Consider the following 26,404-nt stretch of genomic DNA (forward strand, 5'->3'; position numbering starts at 1 on the left):
GTTGTCCACAGTGCCCTCTCCCTCCACTCGTCCATGCCACTCATCTGGCCTGGGAGGGCATTTGAATTTATGACTCAGAAACCAGTAGGGTCTGGCAGGGGGTGGCCATCTGAATCCCCTGGCACTTGTTAAGGACATCCATTCCAGACCTGCCAAATCAGACCTGTAAAGATGCCTTTTTAACCAGTGTCTTTCTCATATCCCAGCTTTGAGAGCCACTGAAGAGCCCACTTCCTGTGACGGAACCTGCAGGTTCCCCCATGTACCCCGACAGCACAGCCGGCATAGAATCCCAGTGCTCCCTGAACTCACTCTCCTTTTGCACCCCTGTGGCCAGTTCCCCACCTAGCTTTGATTCGATTTACACAAGCACTTACTGAAACCTACTAGATACCAGTTTCAACTAGGCACCAAAGACACAAAGCTGAGTAAGATGCAGGCCCCAGTTCTATCGATCGCAGCTAGCGTTTATGGAGTACTTTCCATTTGCTGAATACTGCCCAAAGTCACTTCCATACATTATCTAATTTAAACCTTTAAAGTAGGTCATAATATTATGCCTACTTGACAGATGACAGCCAAAGCTGAAAAGGGATGAGCAATTAGCCCCAGGTTGCACAGACAGGAAGCAGCAGAGCCAGGATTCAGCTTTTAGCTGGTCTGACTCCGAAGATGGCCCTTGTAATAACTTTCTGTGGTCTGCTTTCTCAGGGCCTCACATGATATGTAAGCACACAGGTGAAATAAGCCCTTAAAATGCTGTAATAGAGATGAGTTCAGGCCACAAAGAAGGTAGGAAGGAGGACATGCCCACTGAACACTGCCCGACTGTCCAATTCACTTTCTCACCACCTGTGCAGAAATCTGCGACCTTGCTCCTTGCCCCCACATGCAGGCATGTCTAGTTGTCTTTTGCCTGGTCCTTGTGGGCCCACCTGCCCTGTTAGGAACTAATCACCCATAATGGCCATCTCTGACTTTTCCCTTCCTCCTTCTTATAACAGGCCATGGGATATGATGGGGCTGACCCTTGCTTGCCTGGTCATAGAAGATGGTCCATCGGGCATGGGACCCAGTGTGACCAGAGTGCTCTGGCTCCTTGTATCTAGTGATTGGGTTGGAGATGGAAATGTAGTCTAGGCTGGGTCAATAAGAATCTTCTCTGGGAGTTTTCTAACAACCACATCCTAGACCATCTCTCCTCTGCAGACACTAAGCTAGAGAGTCAGGGGTCTTGGGCCCCCATCAAAAGGGGAATCAGGACCCTGACAGCAGCATTAGCATCCTGGATCTAGACACGCCTGGATGAGATTTATGCCTGGACTTCCCCCGCTTATGGGACACAGCAAATCTTCATTTTTGCTTATGTGAGAGAATACTGGTGTAATATGTGCTTCTGTCAGTGTGAAAATTCCAAAACGGCCATGGAGGGAGACGGCCTTCTGAAAACCCTCCACCAAGCACCAGCTTTCACACAGTTCCTGCAGCAGAACCACGCTCCAACCACTTGGAGGGCACATAGGCTCCTTAAAGGCTGGAGCCCTGGCTTCCCAGAGTGCAGATCACGAACACGTCCACACAGAAGGAGCTCTGTGGATGCCTGTGCGTACCGCCCCCAGAGTGTTATCAACGGGACCAGCTGACTAGATTTTTTTTGACACAATGGTTCCTGAGTTAAATAAATTTCTTCACCATGAGAATTTTGCAATGTGCTGCTTGATTTAGTTTTCAATACAGGGTTAAGCATGTTTTAAAGGGAAAACCCTCGAAACTATTACAATAGGTCCTAGGGCTTTATGAGCACATTTGAAAAGTTCCATTAGGTCATGTCTCTGTCTCCCTCAAATGAACTTAGAACTGGGCCATTCCCTTTACACCTAGAAAATAATGCTGTCATAAAATGTTATATTTTATTTTTTTTAAATATTTTATTTATTTTTTAGAGAGAGGGGAAGGGAGGGAGAAAGAGGGAAAGACTGATTGGTTGCCCCTTGTATGCGCCCCAACAAGACCAAACCCGCAACCCAGGCATGTGCCCTGACCTCACACTGAACTGGCAACCTTCCTCTCTTTGTGGGATGACCCAGCAAACTGAGCCACACTGGTCAGAGCCAAAACATTGTGTTTAAATGACAAGACTCCTCCTCCATGTCTCCAGAGGAGATCATCTGAAACAATCCTTCAGGACATTTTAATGCAGGAAGTAAGGCAAAGCCTTCCTCAAGCCCCAGTCACCCACACGGGGCTTCCAGGCCTCTCTTCCATCTCACCAGACCCCACGGCAGCCAGGCCTGGCTCTCCTTTCTCAGTGGGCTTGACCAGCTGTCCTCATGTAGGGTTCCTTTGGGACATTCCATAGTTCCCAGTTCTGGGGTTCCAAGCAAACAATGGGGAGCAATCAAACTAACAAAACTAAATAAAAACAAAAACTTCTGGCTCTTGTCGTTCTAAATCCCACCGCTTTTCCACACTCCAGCTTGTTTTCTCATCAAATAACAGAACAGGAGACCCACAGATGTTCCCTATTTAAGTATCTGGTGTATGTAAGCACTGGCCATCTCCCAAAGCAACTGTGTTTTCATTTCCAAAGCAAAGGCTTTAAAGGCGTGTCTCAGAGGAATGGGGCTTCTCCAGTCCATCCTGGAAGGTCAGCTTATCCCCAAGCGTGGCAGCTTGGACAGCTATGCTGAGTGTTTCTGCTGGCTGTGTCCTAGCTTGCCAGTAACTTGGCTGCCTGCACTTTGTCATGTCACCACTCCTTGCCTCCCGACATCATCCTTAGCCTATACTCTGCCCCACCTTCCATCTGGACCCTTGCTTCCTCCCCCGTCCCCACACTGTCTCCCTTCCGCTGCTCCTGCTCACCTCCCTTCTTCTCCACTCCTTTCCAAACTAATTTATATCTCCTGTTGCTGCAGCTCCAAATGCTGTCCTCTACATGTTGTTTTTGCAAGAAGATGGAATGTAGACTTGAGCCTTGAATTCTCCCCCTACTGCTAGGGCTGGGATACCAGGCTGCAAGGACATAGGAAGGTCCTGGAACCTCTCATCCTAGGTTGTTGGCAGTGGTGGGCCCCTCTGGAGCCCAGCCATGAGTTGAGGCGATAAACCCAGGGTCATGCCTGCCACCCTCTCCTGCCTGTAATAACTCCCAGCATCTCTCTGAGATTCTGTTTGCACCGAAAGCCATTTTCAGAAATGTTTAAAATAACAGATCTGAGGAAGTGCAAAGATACCTTGGGATGGCTATGAACAAGTGAACTGATGTGGTCAGGCCAGATATTTCTGGATCTCTATTAATAATACTAAATATTAGTTAACAATACTTATTGTTAATAACAATGCTTGCTACTATTACTAGAGATAATACTTATCATAGTAGATAATAACATCAACAATAGCTATTGTTTCTTGATATCTTAGTATGTGCCAGGCACAGTGATAACTGTTTTATAGGTAATACCTCATGTAAGCCTGACATCAGCCCCTTCATGGGAGGCACTATCATTAAACCCATTTAAAGACCAGGACACCAGGGCTCAGGGAGGGTGAGTAATTTGCCCAAGATCATGGGGCTAGTAAATGTGATTTTCTCAGCCATTTCACTCTGCTGTCTCCGTCGGGAGAGCCAACACTCTACACACATTTAGAATTTTTTCCCCTAACATTCCAAAATGATTTTAAAACATAGATACTCTTCTGCCTTATCAAAAAAGGCATACCAGTATCTGCTTTCGATCATCACAATTATTAAATAACAGAGTGCTCAGTGCCATTTTGCAGAATCTCCTATAACCTATGACCAAATTCTGGCCCCTGCTCCTGGCTTCCAGGCCAAGGCGGAAGGAGATGGTGAGGATTTCTGGGCTGAGTTTCTGCTGAAGCAGGTCGCACTCAGGAGACTCTTGCTTGACCACGTCCTTGATGTCAGCCTGTGTGGGTTCTTTATGCTTGTTTGTTTGTTTTGTCATTAATCTCTTACAGATCAAGAGGGAAAGGTTCAGGGGATAGGAGACCGTCTGTATGCTCTGCGGGATGTGACAAAGCTGTCTTCCTGCAAATCGACATCTATGAAAATCCCTGGCCACTCAGTTCTGAGCCCTTTTCTCCCTCCCACATTATCTTCAAGGTGAACATGGATATTGTCTGGCTTATTTGTTATTAAAACATTATTGATCACACTGGTGAATCAGTGACCTCAGACATTTCTTTAAACTCCTTGTCATTTTCTAATCTGATCTTCAATTTCCTGTGCATTGTTTATGGATAGAATATAATGAGGATTTCACTGGCATTTCGAAAATGTCTGTAGCCATGTATCCACCCATCTATTCACCACCTTTCCACTCACTCACCCATTCACCCATCTACCCACCTACTCATCCATGCATCCATCCATCCACACATCCACCTACCCATTAACCTACTAATCCACTCAGTCATCCACTCATCCAGTTCCTCTATCCCTTCCTTCCTTTATATTCCCATATCGACCTCCCTGATCCAGGCTCCTACCACTGACCTGCATATTAGTGTATATATATTAATAACAGGTAACTACCCATTCCCTTGTTAGAGAAAGTCCAGCATCTCTCTTTTCAAAGCCATCAGATACACCAAATTAATCATCCTTAAACTTAGCTTTGATCATGTCACTCTCTATTCAAGAACCTGCAACTGTTCTCCAATGTCTAAAAAATAAAGCCCAGATTCTGATTCTGATACCCAAGGACCCCTCTGATCTGTCTTCACCCCCACTGGAGAATTTCAGTTCTCCAATATTAAATATCTAATAATAGCTCCAATATTTAAACATGCAGAAGAATTGAGGGAACAGTAACAAACACCCAAGAAGAACATGCCACCCAAGTTAGATAACTCTTAAGATTTTCTCATTTTTTGCTTCAAGATTACTCTTAGAAGGCAAAATAGTTACAGCTGAAGTGTTCTGAATGTTCTTTGCCACCCTACTTACTCCCTCAACCCTCAGTCACTATCCTGAAGCTCGTATATATTCTTACATGGTCTACATTTGGATAACTCTATGTCAGATAGGCACTGAACAAATGAACAATACAAACTACTAACTTATGTTTTAGCCATCGCTGGTTAGCTCAGTGGATTGAGGGCTGGCCTGCAAACCAAAGGGTCACCAGTTCAATTCCCAGTCAGAGCATATGCCTGGGTTTTGGGCCAGGTCCCCAGCAGGGGGCACACAAAAGGCAATTACACATTGATGCTTCTCTCTCTCTCTTTCTCCCACCTTCCCCCTCTGTCTAAAAATAAATAAATAAAATCTTTTTTTAAAAAATGAAATTGTTTTATATCGTATTAAAATATCATAGGATCTTTGCTTTTTTTGCCTAATGTTATCTTTCAAGTTTTACCCACATTTATACATGTAGATCTAGTTCCATTGTATGACTACCTATAGCCTACTTAACTATTCCCTTCATGATGGACATTTAGGTGATTTCTCTTTGTTTCTTTACTACAAACACTATTGCTGCAAACATTCTTGCACAGGGCTTGAGTGTGTGAAGATATACTCAAATCTCTTTAGGATATACTTAGAAAGAAATTGCTGGGTCACAGGGACATACCTCTTCCTTCACTTCACTGTTACTAGATACTGGCCAGCTGTTCTCAAAGGGTCTGGACAAACTTAGATGTTTATTAAGAGGGTCTGAGAGCCCATGGAGCTCCACATTCTTGCCACCACGTAGGATCACTTTACCCAGCCAATGGGACTCAAACTGTGCCATGTTTCACTTTACCCTCTCCTGATTACCAGTGATTATGAGCATCTATCCTTATGTTTTTAACCATTTAAAAACAGTTTTCTGTGACTTACTCATTTATATTTTTTACCTATGTTTCTATTGGATTACTTGTCCCTTTCTTATTAATTTGTACAAACTGATTTTATGTTCTCAGCATTAATGTTTGATTAATTTTGTACATGCCACATACCTTCTTGTCTCATCTGTATTTTCCCTTGTTAGTTATTTTTGTAGTAAGGTTGTTTTAATTTTATATAATGGAATTAATATTTTCTTATGGTTTGTGCTTTTTTATTTTTAGCATAAATAAAACATCCTTTGTATGTTTCTTTTCCTACCCCCAAGATTTTAAATATAATCTCTCATATTTTCTTCCAAAAGTTTTGAAGTTTTGCTTTCTACCTTTAGCACTTTAATCCATCTAGAATATATTTTTGTGAACTAAGATGAAGGTCTTACTTTTCTTCCATATGAAAAAATATAGGTGTGATGTATGTATAAAATCACTTTATGAAATAACAAGACAAGGATGGCCAACCAATGCAGTCAACCCCATTAACAAGTACTCTGTCCTTTCTCCGATCTGCAACACACCTTTTTTCTACACTGTGTTCCATGTGCAGAGGGCTGTGTCTGGGTGCTGGTCAGTCTCGTTGGTCAGTTTGCCTTGCTGCTCTAGTGCCACCTGTTTTACTATCACTTTAGGGAAGTCTTGATAGTCTGATGAGGCAAATACTAAAAAAATACCAAAATAATAATAATGATAATAACATACAGACCTTATTTTTTAAATTATAGAGTAATAAAGTTACAAATTAAAGGCAAGTAAAAGCTTTCAAAAAATCTGTGAAACTAAAATAAACCTAACTTTGAATAATTCATACGGCAAAGAAGAAACTGTAATGCAAATTATGCGACATTTATATCTGAATGACAATGAAAGAATTACTTATCAAATCTTCTAGGATGTAGTTAATTTGTAGCATTAATAGCATTAATTTTCAATCATTCTTGTTTTATAATGTATGCATTTTTAAATTACATTTTCTAATTGAATGTGATGGGCACACAGAAATGTTATTAATTTTTTTATATTGATCTTGTTACCAGCCATCTTGCTGAACTCTCTTTCATAGTAAGTATGATATTTGCTATTGGTTTTGGGTAAATACCCTTTGTCAGGCTAAGGAAGTTCCTATTTATTCCTAATTCACTAAGAGTTTGTGTCTTAAATGGTAAAAAGTTAGAAGCATTGCCTTTTAAAAGTTGAGTGCCACTTCTCTCCCATTTCCCTTCACACTGTACCAGATGGAGGTCCTGACCAATATAATAAGGCAAGAAAAAGAAATAAGAGGTTATCACAGAAGAGATGAGACCACCATTATTTAGAACTAATCAGTGAGTAGTTTCCTGAGCACATTTTTTATCTGTGTACCCCGAATAAAATATCCCTGTATCCCAATCTGAATTCTTATCTTACTCTCTAATCTTAACTTTCACTAAATTGTTTCACAAAGTCCAATATTCACCCCAATTATAGCTAATACTTATTGATTACTTACTGTGTACCTGGTAGGGATTTTATATTATTTTTTTTAAATCCTCACAAAAACCCCATGAAGGAGGTTATCATTAGTTCCATTTTGAAGATGAAGAAACTTAGAGGATCGAGGGATAGGATGAGCCCACATGGCCTGAAAGTGGGAGAAAAGGAATTGAACCAGAAAGTCTGCCCATAACCCTAACCGCTGTACTAGACTACAACATCGGTCAAGTTGTTCATGATACGGGACTCAGACTTTTCTTCCCATGGACCTTTCCTTTGGTCTGGGGTCCTGTCTCTCCCTTTCCCTGAATGTCTGAGTATGTTTGAGGACACAGTGATGCACTGCCAGCCAGATCCCCTTTAGGACTGACTGACTCACAGCCTCATCCCCCCAGCTGTGAGGAGTGCTGCCAGCAGATACCCCTAGCTGTCAGCCTTTTGGGGAACTATCTCAGATAAAAAGGCATCTGCCCAAGGCCACACCCCCTTCTGGGAACAACTGAGGGTTTTTCTGAGGGTATAAAGGCCCACCCAGTCTCCTTACCACAACCTAGGACAACTTGGAGGGCACCCCAGCTTCAGAGCTCCCCAAGGACTCAGATGAGGCCTTTGTTGAGACTGCACCATGATCCACCTTTCCACTGGCTGACTCCCTTTCCTTCTACAGGTGGGCACTCCAAGAGCACCAGCTAATATACTTCTGCATCACAATCACTGTCTCAGAATCAGCTTTCTGGGGAACCTACTGGGATAGATGCTAATCTTTCAAGGACCACTTCAAATGCTGCTTCCCCAACATAAAACCTTCCCCAAACTCCCTCCACCCCACACCAGCCCAAATTGGAGGTCCTCCTCTCTCTGAACCAACTTTCCTCTCTGCTGTATTTGAATCACTGCTACACATGTGTCTTCACTTCCATTCTACACTGTGAGCTCCTTGGGGGAGGGCATCGTGCCTGACTCATTTCTTTGTCTTCTTTAGCACTGGCCTTTATAACTGGGCTCTGGAGTCAGACAAATCTAGATCCCAATCCCAGCTCCACCTATATCAGCATCAGCTTTCTCATCTGAAAAATTAAGTGATGACAGCCTTTTACTCCTAGGCTTTAAGAATTAAACGTCTATAGAATGCTTAGCCAAGAACCCTGGCACATAGTAAGCACTCACTAATTGTTATTTATAATCAATGTTTATCTACTGTCTTGATAGTACTAATATATGTTTATTGAATGCATTGGGAATGCCTGATGGTGACCAGCATAGCAAGCTGTACAAGAAGAGTGAGCATTCACAACTTCATCTCCCTGGGAGATGGTAGAGGCTGGCTGCAAGTTCCTCATGCCTTGGCAGCCTGCCCACTTTGCTAACAGTCTCCCCTCCACCCCACCATGCAGGCCTCATAGCTGGACCCTCCAGCATGCAAACCCTCACTCTCTCCTTCAACCCAATAATAAAAAATAAACTTGGCTTTGAATCCAAGGCCATTGGTGCTTTTGATCTTGGTTACAAAGCAAAGCAATTATTGCACACAAAAGCCCCGATTTATTTATGAAATGGGACAGACATCTTTGAGGCGAGAACGAAAAAGCTCACTTAAGACCAAGCCCTTATTGCCACACAGTGAATGGCTGCTTTCAAACACAAGCCCCCGAAATGCTCTCTCTTCTCTGCTAAGAGTCTTTCCTCATTAGCGCTTCCTCTAGAACACCACAGCTAGCAACAATCAAATTCACTTCACTGCCTGGCAAGTAATTAAATTCTGCAGGCATCAGAGCATAGAATAATGGGTGGCTATTGTTACGGAAGCTGAGGCTGGAAATGAAATGGATTTCAGTGCCCAGCCTCAGAAATGGTTGGGGTGGGAAGGGAGAGCAAGCAGGATGCAGATGGAACTTCCCACTGGTGCACCACAGCAGGTAATGGGTTCAGTACCAGACCCAGAGTAAAAAACCTGCATTTGGGGCCAGATTCTGTGCTTACCAGAGGGGGATGGGAACTCGGTTTCCTTACTTGGAAAACAAGGAGGTTGGACTAGGTAGGTCATTCTCCATGTGTGGTCCCCCAGACCAGCAGCATCAACATCGCCTGGGAACTTATTAGCAATGCAGATTCTCAGGCTTCACTCAGTCCTACTGAGTCAGAAACTGTGGGAATGGGGCCCAGCATTCCATGTTTCACAAGCCTTCCAGGAAATTCTGAAGCTAGAATTTATACACCAACCACTGGTAGGTAATGTTGAAAGATGAAGCCACAAACTAAAATGCACAAAGGTCTGGGGAGGCAAAATAAAGGAGCCAAATAGGTGTGATACACTGGACAATAGTGGGACCATGAGCAGTGGAGAGAATGTGCCCTGATTAAAGGGGCCAGCAGCTACTCAGTTTCAGCCAAGTACTGCCAAGTATGAACCCCTGTGGATCTGGTATTTGTAGCACTTCTGATTTCTTAAGAGAAACACAAAATCATGATTTTTATGTGAAATCCCCAAATTTTAAAATGTTGATTTAATTTTCTTTTTTAATTATATTTTATTGATTATGCTATTACAGTTGTCCCTATTTTTCTCCCTTGGCCCCCATCCATCCAGCACCTTCCTCTCCCTCAGGCAATCCCCCCACCATTGTTCATGTCCATGGGTCATGTGTATAAATTATTTGACTACTTCATTTCCTATACTATACTTTACATCCCCATGGCTAATCTGTAACTACCTATTCGTACTTCTTAATTTGATCACCTCTTCACCCATTCCCCCATATCCTTCTCCCATTTGGCAACCATCAAAACACTCTGTATCCACGATTCTGTCTCTGTTCTTGTTTGCTTAGTTTGTTTAGATTCAATTGTTGATAGATAGGTATTTTTATTGTTCATAGTTTTGATTTTCTTTTTCTTAAATATGTCCCTTTAACACTTCATATACTAATGGTTTGGTGATGATGGACTCCTTTAGTTTTTTCTTATCTGGGAAGGTCTTTATCTGCCCTTTGATGCTAAATGATCTCTTTGCTGGGTAGAGCAATCTTGGCTATAGGTCCCTGCTTTTTATGACTTTGAATATTTCTTGCCAATCCCTTCTAGCCTGAAGAGTTTCTTTTGAGAAATCAGCTGACAGTCTTAAGGGAACTCCCATGTATACAACTAACTGCTTTTCTCTTGCTGCTTTTAAGATTCTCATTTTACCTTTAACCTGTGGTACTTTAATTATGATGTGTCTTGGAGTGGGCCTCTTTGCACCCATCTTGTTTGGGACTCTCTGTGCTTCCTACATTTGTATGTCTATTTGCTTCACCAAATTAAGGAAGTTTTCTTTCATTATTTTTTTAAGTAGATTTCCAGTTTCTTGCTCTTTTTCTTTTTCTTCTTCTTCTGGCACCCCATGACAAAGAATGTTGAACCTTTTGAAGTTGTCCCAGAGGCTGCTTACACAATCCTCATTTTAAAAAATTCTTTTGTCTTCTTGTTATTCTACCTGGTTGTTTTTTGCCTCCTTATGTTCCAAATCATTGATCTAAATTCTTGGCTTCATCCACTCAACTATTGTTTCCCTGTAAATTGTTCTTTATTTCAGTTAGTGTGAACTTCCTTTCTGACTGGATCTTCTTTATGCTGTTGAGGTCCTCACTGACTTCCTTGAGCATCCATATAACCAGTGTTTTGAACTCTGATTCTGTTACATTGCTTATCTCTCGTTAGTTTAATTTGTTTTTCCAGAGTTTTGATCTGTTCTTTCATTTGGGCCATGTTTCTTTGTCTTCTCATTTGGGCAGCCTCCCTGTGTTTGTTTCTATGTATTAAGTAGAGCTGCTATGACTCCCTGTCTTGGTAACATGGCCTAATGTAGTAGATGTCCTACAGAGTCCAGTGGCACAGCCTCCCCTATCACCCAAGCTGGGTACTCGAGGTTCAGCCTTCGTGTGGGCTGAGTGCACCCTCCTCTTGTAGTTGAGCTTTGATTGCTATTGGCAGGTCAATGGGAAGAATTTACTCAGTCTAGTCAGTTGCAAGAACTGGCTGTGACTATCGACTATCACCCTCCATCCTCCATGGAGAATCAACTGTGCAGGGGCAGGGTAATGGTGCTCTGATGTGGTCTGTAGCTGTCACTGGGTTTTCAGGCTCTGAAGTTTTCTGGGTAGTGCAGGCTAAGGTCAGCCCCAACCTGCATTCTGCCTGGAGCCAGCCTACATGAACTCTAAAGCAATCTGAGATAGCTGCTACTTATGCTGGGCTTGGAGATACCCAGGTGAAGCCAAGCTGTGAATCTAAGGCTGACTGATGCTGGGCCTGAGGTCACTTATCAAGAGGTACAGAGGCTAGGAGCTCACTGAGACCAGCTGTTGCTTGTTTGAGAGGATTTAGGAAGTTGTGCCGCATGAGCAAAGACCAGCCATTCATATGAAAAAGTCACTGTTAACTGTTTGGGTGGGCCTGTAAATTGGGTAGGAAGGAGTCTCAAGAAGATTTCTAGGGTGAGACGAACAGTGTCAGCTGAGTTGATGGAGTCTCAAATATGGTACCATCCTGCCAGCTCAGTGGCTCTATGGGGGAAGGGTTCAGAAAAGGGACAATGGCCTCTGTCTACCTTTTCGTCTGGGAGAAAGCTGATCTCCAGCACTCACCTTGATGCCAAACACTTCAGTTCTTTGCTGTAGGCCACTGGTGCCTTTCAAGCTGCTACCCCAGTGCTGGAGCTCAGAAGGAGTGATTCTGAGTAAGTCTGTATATAGGCTCTTTAAGGAAAATTGCTTGGAACTCCAGCAATTTCTTTCACCAACTCAGTCCCTGCTTTTTTTTTTGCAGCCCCCATAAGTTAAGTCCCCATAAGTTATGGGGACTTAGCTTCCTGGCACTGAAACCTTGGGCTGAGAGGCATGTTGTGGGGCTAGAACTCCTCACTCCCAAGATATCCCTTCCACATTTTTTCCACTATGCATGGATGCAGGACTGGCCTGTTCTGAGTCTGCACCCCTCCTACCAGTCTGGATGGATGTAATTTCTTTCAGACTTCCATTCAACTTGATTTCTGATGGTTCTGTGATCGTTGCTCTATAATTTAATTGTAATTTTGATGTGGTTCTGTGAGGAAGTGAGCCATGTTTACTTATGCTACCATCTTGACTGGAAGTCTCTACCCTAAAGCTTTTCCTGACTGGCTGTCTAATTTTCTTAACATAGCGAGAGCCAAGCAGATTACCCTTGAGAACCGAATTCAGCTGTGGACCACCATTTTGCCACCTCCATTGTGAGTTGCCTTGGACTGCCATCATGATATACCATACCCACTGTGCTCTTGCCTTTCTCCTAACACTGAACCCCCACTTCCCTTCCACATTGGCAGACTCCCATTCATCCTTTAACACCCAACTCAAGAGTCATCTTAACTGTATCTCACTCTCAACTCTCTGCCCCACTTTCCACCTCTCCACTAAAAAGGTACAGGAGAATCAAACAAGTAGCTGAAGAATTGACCCAGAGAAGAAGCTAACGCCAAGGAGGAAGACACAGAGAAGTAATAAACTAGGCTTTTCCCACAGAGGAAGAATTAGGACCTCTTAAAAAAATTTCCCCATTGCTGCTTCAAAAATCACTTAAATAAGGATACCCATCCCATTTGACCAAATCTAATACAACAAGGTTTTAAAAGGGCAAATATTAACAAAACAAAAAACTAAGTATGGAATTCATAGGATAGATTAAAAAACAGTTGGTGCAAAAATACCTGGGGATTTGAGCTGAGAGTTCAGGGTGAGTCAACCATGTGATGACACTATCATGAAAAAGGCAAAATGCCATCACAGATTTCATTATTGGAAATGAAGAGGCAACATAGCTCTGGTCTGCTCTCCTCTTAGCTGGGAAAATCAGAGTATTCTGATTGGTCCTGAATATTAACTTCTGGGGGTCAGAAAAGACCCAGGGTGGACCCAAGGAGAGTATCCCTGGTGGGGAGGAAACACAAAGCCAAATCATAGAGGGACAAGTGGAGGTAACACAGAATATTACCCAGAGGAGGGAAAGACCTGGGTGGATGATCACAACTATGTCTTCTTCAAGCAACTGACAGGTTTCCATGTAAATTTGAGTGATGTGGCCCTCAAGTGTATGACCAGACCCTCTGAGTAGAAATGTGATAAGATTTCATCTCAACATGGGGGAAAATTTTTTATTAATCACAGTTGTCCCCAAATAGAATGAACCGTCCTGAGCGGTAATGAATGCTGTTTATTGAGGGAGACCTAGAAGAGGGAGGATGAGTAGTCTTGTGGAGGATGATAAAAGGACTGGAACATAAAGCCTAGTAGACATCTGTTGATTTAACACACCCCAGTTTTTCTTGGGGAATCGCCCTTCACTCATTCTCTGTCCCATGCATCAGGTGAAGTTGAGTGTACACTTGGCTTCAGGGGTGGGTATGTTTCTCAGGCCTGGTCAGTCCACACTGCATCCCCCAGCCACAGGTAGGAGAGCTCATATGACTCACACTGGGCCAATCAAGCCCATAAGACTCAATTCTGGAGAAAGGAAGTTCTTCCTTTCCACTAAACTTGAAACAGGTAGGATGTAAGCCTAGAGCTGCCAGGAGCCATCTGATTATCAAGTGGAAACAGACTGACTACTGAAGAGCCCTTCACTTTCTCCCTTTAAAAAGGATGTGTGGAGCAGGACAGGAATTAGAGCAGAGCTGCAGAGAGACTGAATTCCTTTGTGCCCTGGAAGTCTCCCATGCCTGAAGCCAGGCTTGGCTCTAGAGAGCTTATAAATTCCCTTTCTTCTCTCAAGCAGTTTAAGCTGGGTTTCTGTTGTTTGCAATCATAATAGTCCTGATCCCTATAATGACCTCCAAAACCCCATCCAGTTCCATTCTGCTATGGTGGACCTCATACTTTCAGCAAGGGCCACCTACATGTAGAAGACCATTTGAGCTGATGAATCCTAGAATGGCTTCTGGAATTTGAAGTGCTTCCTCTAGCCATGTAAATAAATTCTATTACAAAAGGGAAAAGGGAGAATCATGAAAAGGTAGTTATTAAGTCAAATACCATCTTGCATCTGTGAGAAGCTGGCAGTCAAGGCAGCTACCCCAGGCCCAAGCCCAGGAAGGCCACCTGGCCTGGAAGCCACTCCCACCTCCTGTAGATACATTGCTAGAGCATGAAGTGACAGGATGATGAAGGAGCACCACCCCTTCGCCCCCATCCCAAGTGCTATCTACCTCGGGAATGCAGAGGAGGCTCCATTCTTCAGGATCACTGGTGAGCCACCATTCAGTGAGCACCAACTGCAAGCCAAGCCTGTGCTGAACACTTGGTCTACATCTATTCTTCAAAACAGGCCCCTAATGAAGACATTGTCACCATCTCCATATCCCAGTTGAGAAAACCAATTCTCAGAGTCTTGCCCAGGGTCACACAATCAGTGAGAGGCAGTTCTGAGAAAGTCCAAAAGCCCAGCCACACTGCCACCTGCCAGTGATAGAACAGACCCAAAGTCACCAAGTTTGGGTTCTCCTGGCGGCTGCTCAGGCATTACCTCCTCATCTCTAAGATGGGTGAGTGATGAGCCTATCCCTCAGTCTGACCAGATAGCAGCCCCTGCAGTAAGGCCTGCAAAAACTCTTGTCAGGTAAGGAGTGCAGCCTCAGTGCCAAGATTACCTATAACCAGTGCAACACAAAGGGCCATGCTGGGCTAAATCAGCCAGCGAGGCCCTGTCCCCATCTCTCTCCTGGCCCACAGGGGCTGGGCCATTTCCTTTGTTCCACAGGCAAAGGCCTGGTAACAAGGCAGCTAGGAGCTCAGCTGTCGACATTTTTTCATTATTTTCCACCCTGTTAACCTCATCACAAGTGAGGCTGCTGTCAGCCTAAATGACAACAGAAAAGATTCATCTCGCTTGTCCCCGGCCTCAGCTCAGAAGAAAGACCCTTCATTTCCTAAAGGCTCTGATGACCCTTTCTTTTTGAGTCACTTCCCCCCAGGAAACAAGATGTGACAGTGGCAGCCGGCAGAGGCTTGTGATGGGACCAAGTGACCTGAATCACTTCAGTGTGGCTTTGCAAAGCGCTATGTGATTTTTTAAAATTGCACTGTATTTATCGTCCTAATTATATTTGCTTATGTAGATATTAAACTTAGACTATGTTTCATTAACATGGTCCCAGGAGGACACCAGAGCACACTGAGTGGAAGGAGGGAACTAGCCTGTGACTACAGTTTTGGTACAGAAGTCGTCCTCAGAGGGGATAATCCTAATACAGACCATGACAAGACTGTCATATTTCATATCACCTTGTCCTCTCCCTGTGCTTCTAGCATTCCCAGGTCACCTTTCTGGAGCACTTAGCACCAGGGGCTGTTTTCCATGCTTTATTTGGGATTAAAAACCCTCTTAATCCTCCCAACTGCCCAGTGAGTTTTTCAGATCCCCACCTCACAAATGAGGAAGCTGAGACTCAGAGATATAAGGAACAAGCCCGAAGACTAACGACAGAAAGCTAACGATGGAACAAGAATATGACCCCAGGAATTTCAAGAATTCTGGACACAAAGACCACACACTGAACTACTTCTCCACAACTTCCTCTTTCACAGGCACTGTTTCCTTTAACCCTCCTACAGTTCCTGGGAAGTAGGGGACCTAAACCCCATCTGCAAGATGAACAGGATAAATAAATGGTTTGCCCACTTTACAAATGAGAAAACTGAAGTTCACAGAAGTGAGTTCAGTTCTTTGGATTTGCACACAGCACCTAGTGTCTGCTCCATGCTGTGTGAGGGACTTGGGATACTGAGACCTCGGGGACATAAACTGTGACTGCTCCCTCCACTGGGCTCTGGGCCTTCACAGGATAAAACCTTTCTCAAAGCACCTGAGCAGTCTGTTAAAAGACTTGAAAATAAGCAAACATTTGACTTCCCAATTCCCATTGGGGAAACTGAAACTAGGAAATAGCAGCGAGTGTGACAAAGGTGTATACAGGGTCTGGCACAAATAACGCCCCTGTTTTTCTTTTATTATAAAATCTTTGAGCACGAAATCATAAGCATGTAATTCTGTAACATAACAATATCACACTCGAGCACACCACATGACATTTTAGGTGAAATGTCCAAATTGCTGTCCATCTCAAGCGAGACATTCACGCACGCCGCCCACCACGCTCCGGCAGGGACTGCTTCTGCTGGACCCTGTATATGGCGCAGCGTTACTCGCAGAGCATTGTTTATATGAGTAAAACAATGGAATAACTTCAGTGTTCAACAGTAAGACATTGGTTAAATAAATCAGGGCACATTATATACTGAATTTTTTGGACTGTAAGATGCACCAGACCATAAGACACACCTAGGTTTTAGAAGAAAATAGAAAAAAAAATTTTGAAGCAAAAATGTAGTAAAATATTTAATAATATAAATAACATAAGGCTGCCACCCGCCCCCCCCACCACCACCTACAGCAAAGCCAGGTAAACTCCATGTAGACTATGAGACACATCCCCATTCCTCCCCAAATGTGGGGGGGGGGAGTGAGTCTTACAGTCCAAAAACTATGGTAATAAAATATTAATAATCATTCAAAAATGTTATGGAAACATACTTACTGACATGGGAAAATTCTGCAACAAAGTATTCCATAATTTTTAGGTGACATAAGCAGACAGTAAAATCATTCATGCAGTCTGATCTCACCTGGGAAAGTGCGTGTGTAAACTGGCACATGTACAAAAATGAGCACTCATAGAAAATGTGTTTGCATATGTACATGATACAGAAACACCTATGATACTTAAGTGATTACTGCCGAGTGATAACATTTTATTTTTTGTGTGTACTTATGTCCATTTTCCCAAATTTCCTACAATGAATGTGAACTGCTTACTTTTGCATGAAAAGGTTTTTGTTTTTGTGGTGGTTGCTACAATGGCTGAGCCACCAGCCACATCCAGGCTTCACACTCAGGATCTGGGATGCCAAGTCCTGCCCTTGGCCCCTTGCCCCCATCAACACACCTGCCCTCCTGGTCTCACGTCCCCAAACCACATGCCACCCTGGCTGGCACCATGTTGCCACGGCCAGCCTGGGCAGGGACATGGGCAGGTCAGGGGGCTTGTTTGCCTACCTTTTTGAAGAGTCTGATGACATCCTCACTGATCTGTGAAAGGCGGACGATGACATTATTCATGAAGATGTCGTTGAGGGTGGCATGGTCTCGGCTCTCCCGCCTGGTCTGATGCAGAACCAGATACCAGCAGTTCACCGGTGAGAGGAGGTACTGATCCTTCCTGTGGAAACCGAGACAGCTCGGGTTGGCGTCACTGGAACTGCCATCCAGACAGTGTTCCACAGTGTCACTCACCGTGGCTCTTCTGACCCTCGTGGGGCCCCTTCAAGCTCGGTTGTATTCTAACACACTCCCAGATGGGGAGACGGATGCTACAGAAGCTGAAGTGACCCTCCCAAGGTCCCAGAGCCATGCTGGGGCCCAAACTCAGGTCTTTAACTCCTCTCCCATCTAGTCCCCCAGAGCATATGACATTTGCTACATGCTTCTCTGCCTTCTGGGAAGAAGCCACCTTCCCCAGGGCTAAGAAATACTAAACCATTTGTGTTTGAAATACTTGTGTGACTTCTAGAACTATACGGTGGAAAGAACAAAATGTGAACACTTCCCTTTCCCTTCTCTGCCTGCCTCAGCCCCTGGGGTCCTCTCAGGTTCTTAACCCCTTGGTCCTCCCCCAGGACGTGGGCCTGAAGAGTTTCAGGTTCTGTATTTGGGAGGAGGGGTTAAGGAAAGCTCCTTTGAGTAAACTAAACATAAGGCAAGTAAATCTTTGTCCTATAATAGTGGATAGATTCTTAGCATCTTCTGGCTGAACATTGTGCTAAACCAGGGTTTCTCAAACTGTGGTCCTCAGACCACCAACAGCAGCAGCACCTGGGATCTTGTTAGAAATGCAGATTCCCAGCCCCACTCTAGACCTGTTGAGTCAGAAGCTCTGAGGGCAGGCCCAGCAATGTGGATTTTAACAAACCCTCCAGGGGATGCTGATTCACTCTCAAGTCTGAGAACCGCAGATCTGTGTACCATTGCTCGCTAACCAAAGCTTGAGAAATGGGATGCTGCCAAAAACAAGCTGGAGGAGTATCTCCCTCAAAGACCCCTCTGTTAGCACAGCAAAGGGTATATATATCTTATTCTCCAGGAAGGAAGAGGGGAGGGCAAAATCGGACACCCAGTCCATGGTACCATCTTGCCCTCCGACCCTGACTCTTCCTTTACTCCACTTTCCATGGTGGGAAGGCAGGCTGTGGAGGGGAGGCCCATCCTCTACCCTTGAGGCTACGGGTCCCCCAGGTCTGCCTTGCTCCACCTATACTGTAAGGGTGAGCCACCTAGGAGGGCTGGCCACGTTGAACCTCCCACTATCTGTGTTTTCGAGTAAGGAAAGTCTCTGACTCTTGCTCTGACTGCATCATCCTCTCAAAGCCAAGTGCAAGTTCTGGAAGGTAAAGCCCCAAGGGCCTCTGGGCTCCCACGGCACCCCCTCAGCCTCACCCTCCCCAAACCCTGGGCTTGTGAAGGGTAGGTTGGAGCCCCTGCTACTTAACTTAGAGGAATTTTCTTACTGTCGTGAAATGAGCTAAAAGTCTGTGTAGATAGCAGGAATTTGGGAGAAGAGAATTGGGTATATACAGGGCAGATATATTAGAAACTCTCTAAGAAAAAGGGAGATTTCTCCATTGTTTACAGCCTAGAGAATAAGCCAGAACACTAAAGTTCAACCACCCAACCAAAATATCTCAGCATGTACTTCCAGCCAGGTCTCAGGCAGGCTCTGGAGGAATGTGACACAGACCTGCCTTGGAGGGGCTCCAAGGGGCTGAGGCAGAAGAGAGAGACTACAGTGGAAAGTGACAAGGCCTCTTCATATGTGAGAAGCTGACGGTGCTGCTCCTCCTGTGCTCTCTGGCCTTCACACCCACTGTTCCCTCCACCTGTAATGCATTAGCCCCCACTCTGGTGGTGACTGCCTCTTTCTCTTCCTCTGGGTCTCAGTTTAGATGATACCTCCCCAGAGAGCATTCCTGTGACCACACTCTAAGGCACAAGTCCTCAAAATGTGATCCCCCAGCAGCATCAGCAGCATCCCTTGGGGATGTATTGGAATGCAGGGCCACTCCAGACCGCTCAGTAAGAAACCCTGGGGGTGGGCTCAGCATCTGTCTTTTAACCAGCTCCCCAGGAGATACTGATGCACACTCAAGTTTGTGAACGTCTGCCTTAAGGAGCTTCCATCCCCCGTCACCTTTAAGTTCTTTCAGAGCAGGTAGTGTTCCTGTTTTAGTGACCACATCCAGTCCTGAGCGATGGGATGACACATAGGGGATGCTGTGGAAGAGTGGCCCATAAATAGAAAAAGGTCACCTTCATGCTGGGTCTTGAAGAATGGGTAGAAGTTTTCCAAATAGAGTGGCCAAGAAACATGGCCTTATAAGCAGAGGGAATCTTGGATACAAAGATACAGAAGTAGCTCAGAAGAGCAAGAATTGCAAATGTGGTAGAAGAGGTTAGGTAGGGCATGAGGCTGGGGAGACAGGTTATGGGCTTGACTGGGGGCTGGGGGGCTTTGAATGACAGGAGAATGATCTGGGGCTTTATCTTCTAGGCCACATGGTTCTCACCCTGAGTTGCACATTAGAATCACCTGGGAAGTTTTTAAAACACCAAGACCCAGGCCCCATTCAAGACCAATTAAATCAGAATCTCTGGGGATAAGCCTTGGTATTGGTATTTTTTAAAAACATTCTCTAGAAGATTCTAATGTAGAAGCATGGGAGTTATTTAAGCAGAGGTATGATGTGACCAATGTGTGTCTCAGAAAGATCATTGAGGGCCTATTGGAGGATGGAAGGATGACAGATGGATGGATGATGGGTAGGTGAGTGGGTGGGTTGGCAGGTGAGTGGATTGATGGGTAAATGGATGGGCAGAGAGGTGGATGGGTGGTTGAATAAATGAGTAGTGGGCAGACAGGTAGATGGGTTTGGGCATAAGCATAGGGCTGGAGATGAGAGGACCAGTCAGGAGGTGAGCTTAGTCCAGGAGAATAGATAATGAGGGCCTGGGTGATGGCCAGAGAAAGCCAAATTTGAGGGACTCCTCGACAGGAGAGCAAATAATGTTGGAGACGTCCTGGAAATAGAGTAGGAGGTAGGAAGGAGGGGTAGGTGGTGATTCTAAGGTTCAGATCTCAGGCAGCTGGGTGGATGCCGATGACATAAACCAAGATAAGAACTGCAAAGGAAGAAATAGGTTTGGGCAGAAAATACTTTTCACAACCCATTTTTCACTGCTTCCTAGGTGGCGATAGAACTGGGAAGATTAGAGTAAAGGAAAGATGAGATAATGAAGCTGTTACCTAAATTACTTCAGGGGCTTAGCTCAGCCTGGGATGTAAGAACTGTACAGCATCAGGGAATTAAATGTGCAAAATTTATGGAAGTCCCAGCCAGAAGGGGAGTTTTGGGAGTGGGGGGGCAAAGAAGATCTTGAAAGGGTGAGGAAGTGCTGGGATGGCTTGGGGACCATTAATTAGGCCACCTGGTCAGGGAGATTAGGTAAGGAAGAGCAGAAAGGACAGCACATTCCATATGAGAAGCTGTGGGCAGGAGGCAACACAGCCTTGGATGGAATTACCAGGGGAGGCAGAATGAGTGGAGGTAAGGGGGAGAAAGTTACCCGAAAGCAAACCATGGACTTGTCAAAGTGAGCAGCTGCTGGGAAGATCAAGGTCTTGGTTAATTCCAGTTTTCACTCCTGTGCTGTCTGTCCAAGTATATGTGCCAGGACACTGTGGATGCAACAGAGACCAGAGCAGGCAAGACCCTGATCCCCCATGAACCTTCCACTTGAGTGAGGGAGACACACAAGGAAACAAAATGATGATGCAGCCTCTCAAGTATAGTGATGGGAAGGAGGCTATAGAGCAAAGGAGGTGGTGGTGGGGTGGAGATGGATGGCTCTCTGGAGGAAGCAGATTCTAGACTGAGAACTAAAGGTTCAAATGGCTTCATAGGGCAGAGCTTTCAGGTTGGAGACATATAATGAGCAAGGCCCAGACAGTGGCCAGAGAGAGCATGTTGGTCAGCTAAACATAGCTGAGGGGGCGCTACAACATGATGTTTGCAGTGGTGGGTGGGGTGGGGGCTGGAGTGATAAATGAGTTGGAGAATTAGACAGAAGCCACATAACTAAGGGCCTTTAAGTCCCAGTAGAGAATGTGAGCTTTGTCCTGAGGTCAGCAGGAAGCCATCTAAGGGTTTGGAGCAGGAGAGGGGAAGAGGAAAATTGAATTTTCAAATTTTGTTTTGGCTACCATGAGGAGGGTGGGCTCACAGGGGCCAAGGGAGGAGGTGAAGGGTCCATGAAATACTCACGTGGTAAACTGACTGGACTTGGAGACCAAGTGGGGTTAGGGTTGGAATTGGGAGGGAGAAAAAGATGTTAGGACCACTCCCGAGTTTTCCAGTTTGGGCCACTGGGAGGGCAGAGGTGGCATGTACTGAGATGAGGATGAGCCAGTCAGCAGAGGGGCATTGGAACATGACCAGTCTAAAGGGATTTCGGAACATCCAGATGGAAATACCTGGGCTAGAGACACACGTGGAGGCCAATACTGAGCTCACAGTCTAGTGAGGTGACGGTAACCCTCGGAGAGCTCAGCAAATGCATGTGAAGTTACAACTGCAGAGTGCTAGAGAGGATAGCATGGTGCTGTGAGCATGTACCAAGGGGGATGGGCCTGGCCTGACTTCAGGAGTCACTGAAGTGTCCCCGAGGAAGGTCTTTTGGATGGGCTCTAAAGGAGGGAGCAAGGTGAAGAGGGTCAGAAGAATGGACTGGAGAGACAGTCCCAGGCAGAGGGAACAGTATGGGCAAAGGCTCACTGCGGGGGCAGGAAACTCACTGGATTTAAGGAATCCTATAAGGCCAGCGTGGCTGGAACCCAGGAAGCAAGGCAGAGGAGGGGGCAGGTGCAGGGTCTTATACCTGCAAGACCAGCACATCGATCACGGTCCTGTCAGCCATCTGGGTTGCACAGGGACTGCAGAAAGAAGCACCTAAGCCACAGATGGCACAGATGAACACTGGCTTTTGGGGACCTTTAGTTTTGTCCTTCCCTTTTCAGGGGGTTACTTATCTCTTTGAAAGTGGGACCCCTTGGACCTGAGAGCCATCTTTGCTTGCTGCAGCTGCACTTTTGGAAGATGTGGGCATGAACCCGGACCTGTGCTCTGTTGTCTGCGGCACGTCTTAAGCAGCCTTTCTACTTTTCCAATCTAGCATCTGAGCATCTATGCAGCAGGTGGAAGCTGCTGAGCTAAGGCATAATGTGAGAACTTTCACATATATATATATAATCCAGAAAAAGGCAATGAACATTTCTGGTGAGTCACAGCTTTCTTTCTTTGGCTGGCGGAGCTGGGTCTGAGGCTCCACGAGACTGCAGCCAGAGCAGTGAGGCCTTGCCAAGCTGGCAAGTTAGGAAAATGAAATTAGCAGTGAGCCAGCTTCTCCAGCTTCTCCAGCTTCTCCTCGGGGGGACCGGAAAATTCCGCTCAGCAAACAGAGTCCATTTCCAGGCCTACAGAGTCCCAGGTTGCAGATGGATCCCAAACTACTACCCTGGGATCATGGTCCCTCAGGGAGGAAGGCAAGCTCCTGCAGCTGACACAGCGGCCTAGACGCCAAGATCCTGCCTCTGGCTCCCTGCTCCCTTCCAGAACATTCTTGGGCCTTACATTGGGCTTGATTGGGCATTTGCCAGCAAAGCTGCCTTCTGAAAAGCATTCTCTCATTTAATTCCAGGGCCAAAAAGGTATGGTTAAACTCTTGCTACCTAAGCTGCCTCAGGCACGCAATGGGATTCATTACCCTATCTTGGAGCATGAATCATTAATTCTGCAAGTATTAACTAAGTGCCATCTTTTGTGCCAGGCAGTGGTAAGCAAAATGAGCCATGCTCCCTGATACACAGAGTTTACAACCCAGTGGGGGCCTCAGGTGTCAACCAAACAGTCACATACACAGATAGGAAATTGCAACAGTGGTGGAGGCCTTGAAGGGAAAATGCATGGTGCCATGACAGTCGATTGGGTACAGTGGAGGTGGGTGTCAGCACACCATGCTGGTCCTTCCTATCAGTGAGACCTTAGCTGAGATGTTTCTATTTGGGGCCTTCCCTGAACCCCAGGAGCCCCCTGGTCTCTAGAACACCACCCTATTTTATTGCCATCACAACTCTACCACACTGGAACTTGTCCCGTTCATTTACTTTTTGTTTCTGGTCTTTGACCCTCCTGTCTAGCTTCTAGCTGTCCAGTTCACCACTGTGTCTCTGGTGCCAGGCAAGACTGTGCACACAGTCAGCTGAATGGGTGGAAAGCACCCAGAGGATGAGCTGGAACCAGAAGGGTGAATAGGCTTCAACACCACACAGGGAGAAGGAAGAGCACACCCAACAGTAAGTGTGAAGGCTCCGTGAGAACGGGCATCTTCTAGAATGAGGAGAAGGTAAGCGTGGCCTGAGGGCAGAGGGGCAGGGTGAGGGCTTAACAGGCCAGAGAGATTGCAAGAGCCAGTCCTTGAAGGACAAGAAGAGGACCTGGGCTGTGTGTTGCTGTACACAGGGCTGTTTGTAGCAAGTGTCGCACTGGGTGGCTTGATCAGTAGAAATGTCTTGTCTTGCAGTTCTGGAGGCAGGAAGTCTGAGATCAAGGAGTCGACAGGGTTGGTTCCTTCCGAGGGCTATGGAGGAGACTCTGGTCCAGGCCTTTTCCTTGGCTTCTGGTGGTGTGCTGGCAATCAGTGGGGTTCCTTTCATGTTCATATAGCATGTTCTCTGTATGTTTATGCATGTCCATGTGTTCCCTTGTTATAAGGACATCAGTCTTGCTGTTTTAGGGCTCCTACTAATGACTTCATTTTTACTTGATTACCCCTATTCTACAAGCCTCTTAAAGCAGGAATAATCTCTTATATTTTCTTGTATCCCTCCATAGTCCTTGGCAGACTCTCATTCATTCATTAATTTGTTCACTCACTGTTCTGATGGTTTTTATGTCTGCTTTGTGCTAGGCACTGTGCCAGTCACAGAGGGTTAAAAAGATGACTGGATATGTCTTGAAAAAGCTCACAATAAAGTGGGTGAAACTAACACCAACCCAGAATTATGGCTATTGGTCAGAACACCTTTAGCTGAAGTGACAGAAATGCTTCAGAGTTAAGCAAAAGTGACAGTAACGAGGAGGAGAAATTTGAAGGATCAAAAATTTTAATTAAAAAAATACAAAGAAATAGGAGGTGGCTGGCCTCAGGCACAACTGGTTCCAGAAGCTCATAGGATGTCATCAGGACCTAATCTTATTCTCTCTATCTCTTGGTTCTGCTTTCCTATGCTGGCTTCACCCTCAAGTGGGCCCTCTCCAAACCAAAAATATCCTGACTGCTAGTAATCCCCAGAGAAGGAGAGCTTTTCCCCAGCTGTTCCACCAAAAGGCCTGGAATTACATCTCACTAGATGAAAGCTCTGTGGCCAAGATAATGCATTGCTGGTCACAGGCTTACCATTGCTCAGGGATGATTCCCCAGAGATCAAAGGAAGCGGGGAGAGATGCTGCAGGGCAGGGTGGCAAATGACTACTATGTTATGTTTTGTGAGGAATTAGATCCCAGAGGAGTAAGGGAGAGAGGCGAGAGGCAAGGGTTAATTCTGCCTCAGGGTGGAGGGAGAGTCACAGGACCATTTGCACTGGGCCTTGAAGTACAGGTAAGAGTTGCGGGGGGTGGGGGGGAAGGACAAAGAGTAATAACAGCATCCCACAGGCAGAGGGAAGCATGGGTGTGAGGTTATAACGTGAGACACGGGTTGTTCTAAAGCCTTCTGGGTAGGAGGGAGTGAAGCAGGGCACAGTGGAAGCAGAGGCAGCTAGACGTGCCAGAGTATGAAGGGACTCACAAGTCAAGGCTGAATGAAGGTGTTAAGTGGGCCAGTGATGTGATCCCAGGGTCAGGAGGGACAGGTGGGAAGCAGAGCAGCCAGGCGAGGGGAGGAGTTTGATATGGAGCAGGCATGAGGCTTCAGTGCAGGAAGCCTCTTCGTGCCAGTTGAAGTCCACTGCCTTGGAAGCTGCCTTTGGCTGATGCCAGCCCTGAGACACAGCAATTCAAAAGAAGAAAGACACTAGGTCACATGACTGAAACAGATTCTGCTTACTGCGCTGATGTGCTGTGGATTCAGGCTGGTGCACAAATACCAATTCTGCCCTTCCACAGCTGGGTGAACTTGGGAAGTTAATGAAACCTTTTCTTTCTTTTCAAAAAAATGAATTGATAACACTTATCTCATAGTGATACTTTAAGGATTAAATGAAGTAATTCATAGGATGCTATTACCATCAAACTCAGTATATAATAATTATTATTGTTGTCATCACTATTATTACCACTGCACCTCACTAGGATGTTGGGAAAATCCAACGACTGGTGTATGTATGTAGATGTATAGCCTATGATAGGTTCTCTACAAGTGTTGGTTTTCTTCCTCCTATTACTACCTTCTCCCCCGCAAACTCCTACATGTACTGCAAGGCCCAGTGCAAATGGTCCTGCGACTCCCCCTCCACCCTGGGGCAGAGTTATTCCCTCACTCATTTGTTCCTCACACCTCACAGTGATAGCACACTGGGTCTGGTATATTACTTCTGAGCTCCCTTGGACTTGCTGAATGTATTCTTGGCAGCAGAATGAAAATCTCTACCTCCAGGCAATGCTTGGCCAACCTCATCTTCTCTTTCCCTCCAAAGCCCCTTTTGCCTTGGTTTGTTCACCTGCAAAATGGGTATACCATGAAGGGTCTACAGTGCTAGGCAGAGGAAGGGCCCTGACCCATGGCTCCTCTGCCCCATTCTCTCACTGTTTAGCTGAAGAACTTAAGCCAGGCTCACCCTTACTGGCCATCCGGTCCCTTGCCTGTCAGGTGGAGATGATGACACTTTCCCTGACTCCCCCA

The 26,404-nt window shown here is 45.5% G+C and overlaps 1 protein-coding gene across 6 annotated transcripts in view; it reads right to left on the minus strand.

Moving 5' to 3' along the window:
- Window positions 1-26,404, minus strand: part of SRGAP3 (SLIT-ROBO Rho GTPase activating protein 3) — a 246,116-nt gene that overhangs the window by 86,560 nt on the left and 133,152 nt on the right. For all 6 annotated transcript variants that reach the window (XR_008392305.1, XM_037134659.2, XM_037134658.2 and 3 more), the window contains exon 3: window positions 17,452-17,614. Coding sequence is in view for 5 of the 6 variants with exons in the window: in XM_037134659.2 (XP_036990554.2) it covers window positions 17,452-17,614 (163 nt within the window). In the remaining variant the exon portion in view is untranslated. The remainder of the gene's footprint in view (window positions 1-17,451; window positions 17,615-26,404) is intronic.

Source organism: Artibeus jamaicensis, unplaced genomic scaffold (assembly GCF_021234435.1).
Source record: "Artibeus jamaicensis isolate MK-2021 breed Jamaican fruit bat unplaced genomic scaffold, CSHL_Jam_final contig_519, whole genome shotgun sequence".
NCBI classification, from domain to species: Eukaryota; Metazoa; Chordata; class Mammalia; order Chiroptera; family Phyllostomidae; genus Artibeus; species Artibeus jamaicensis.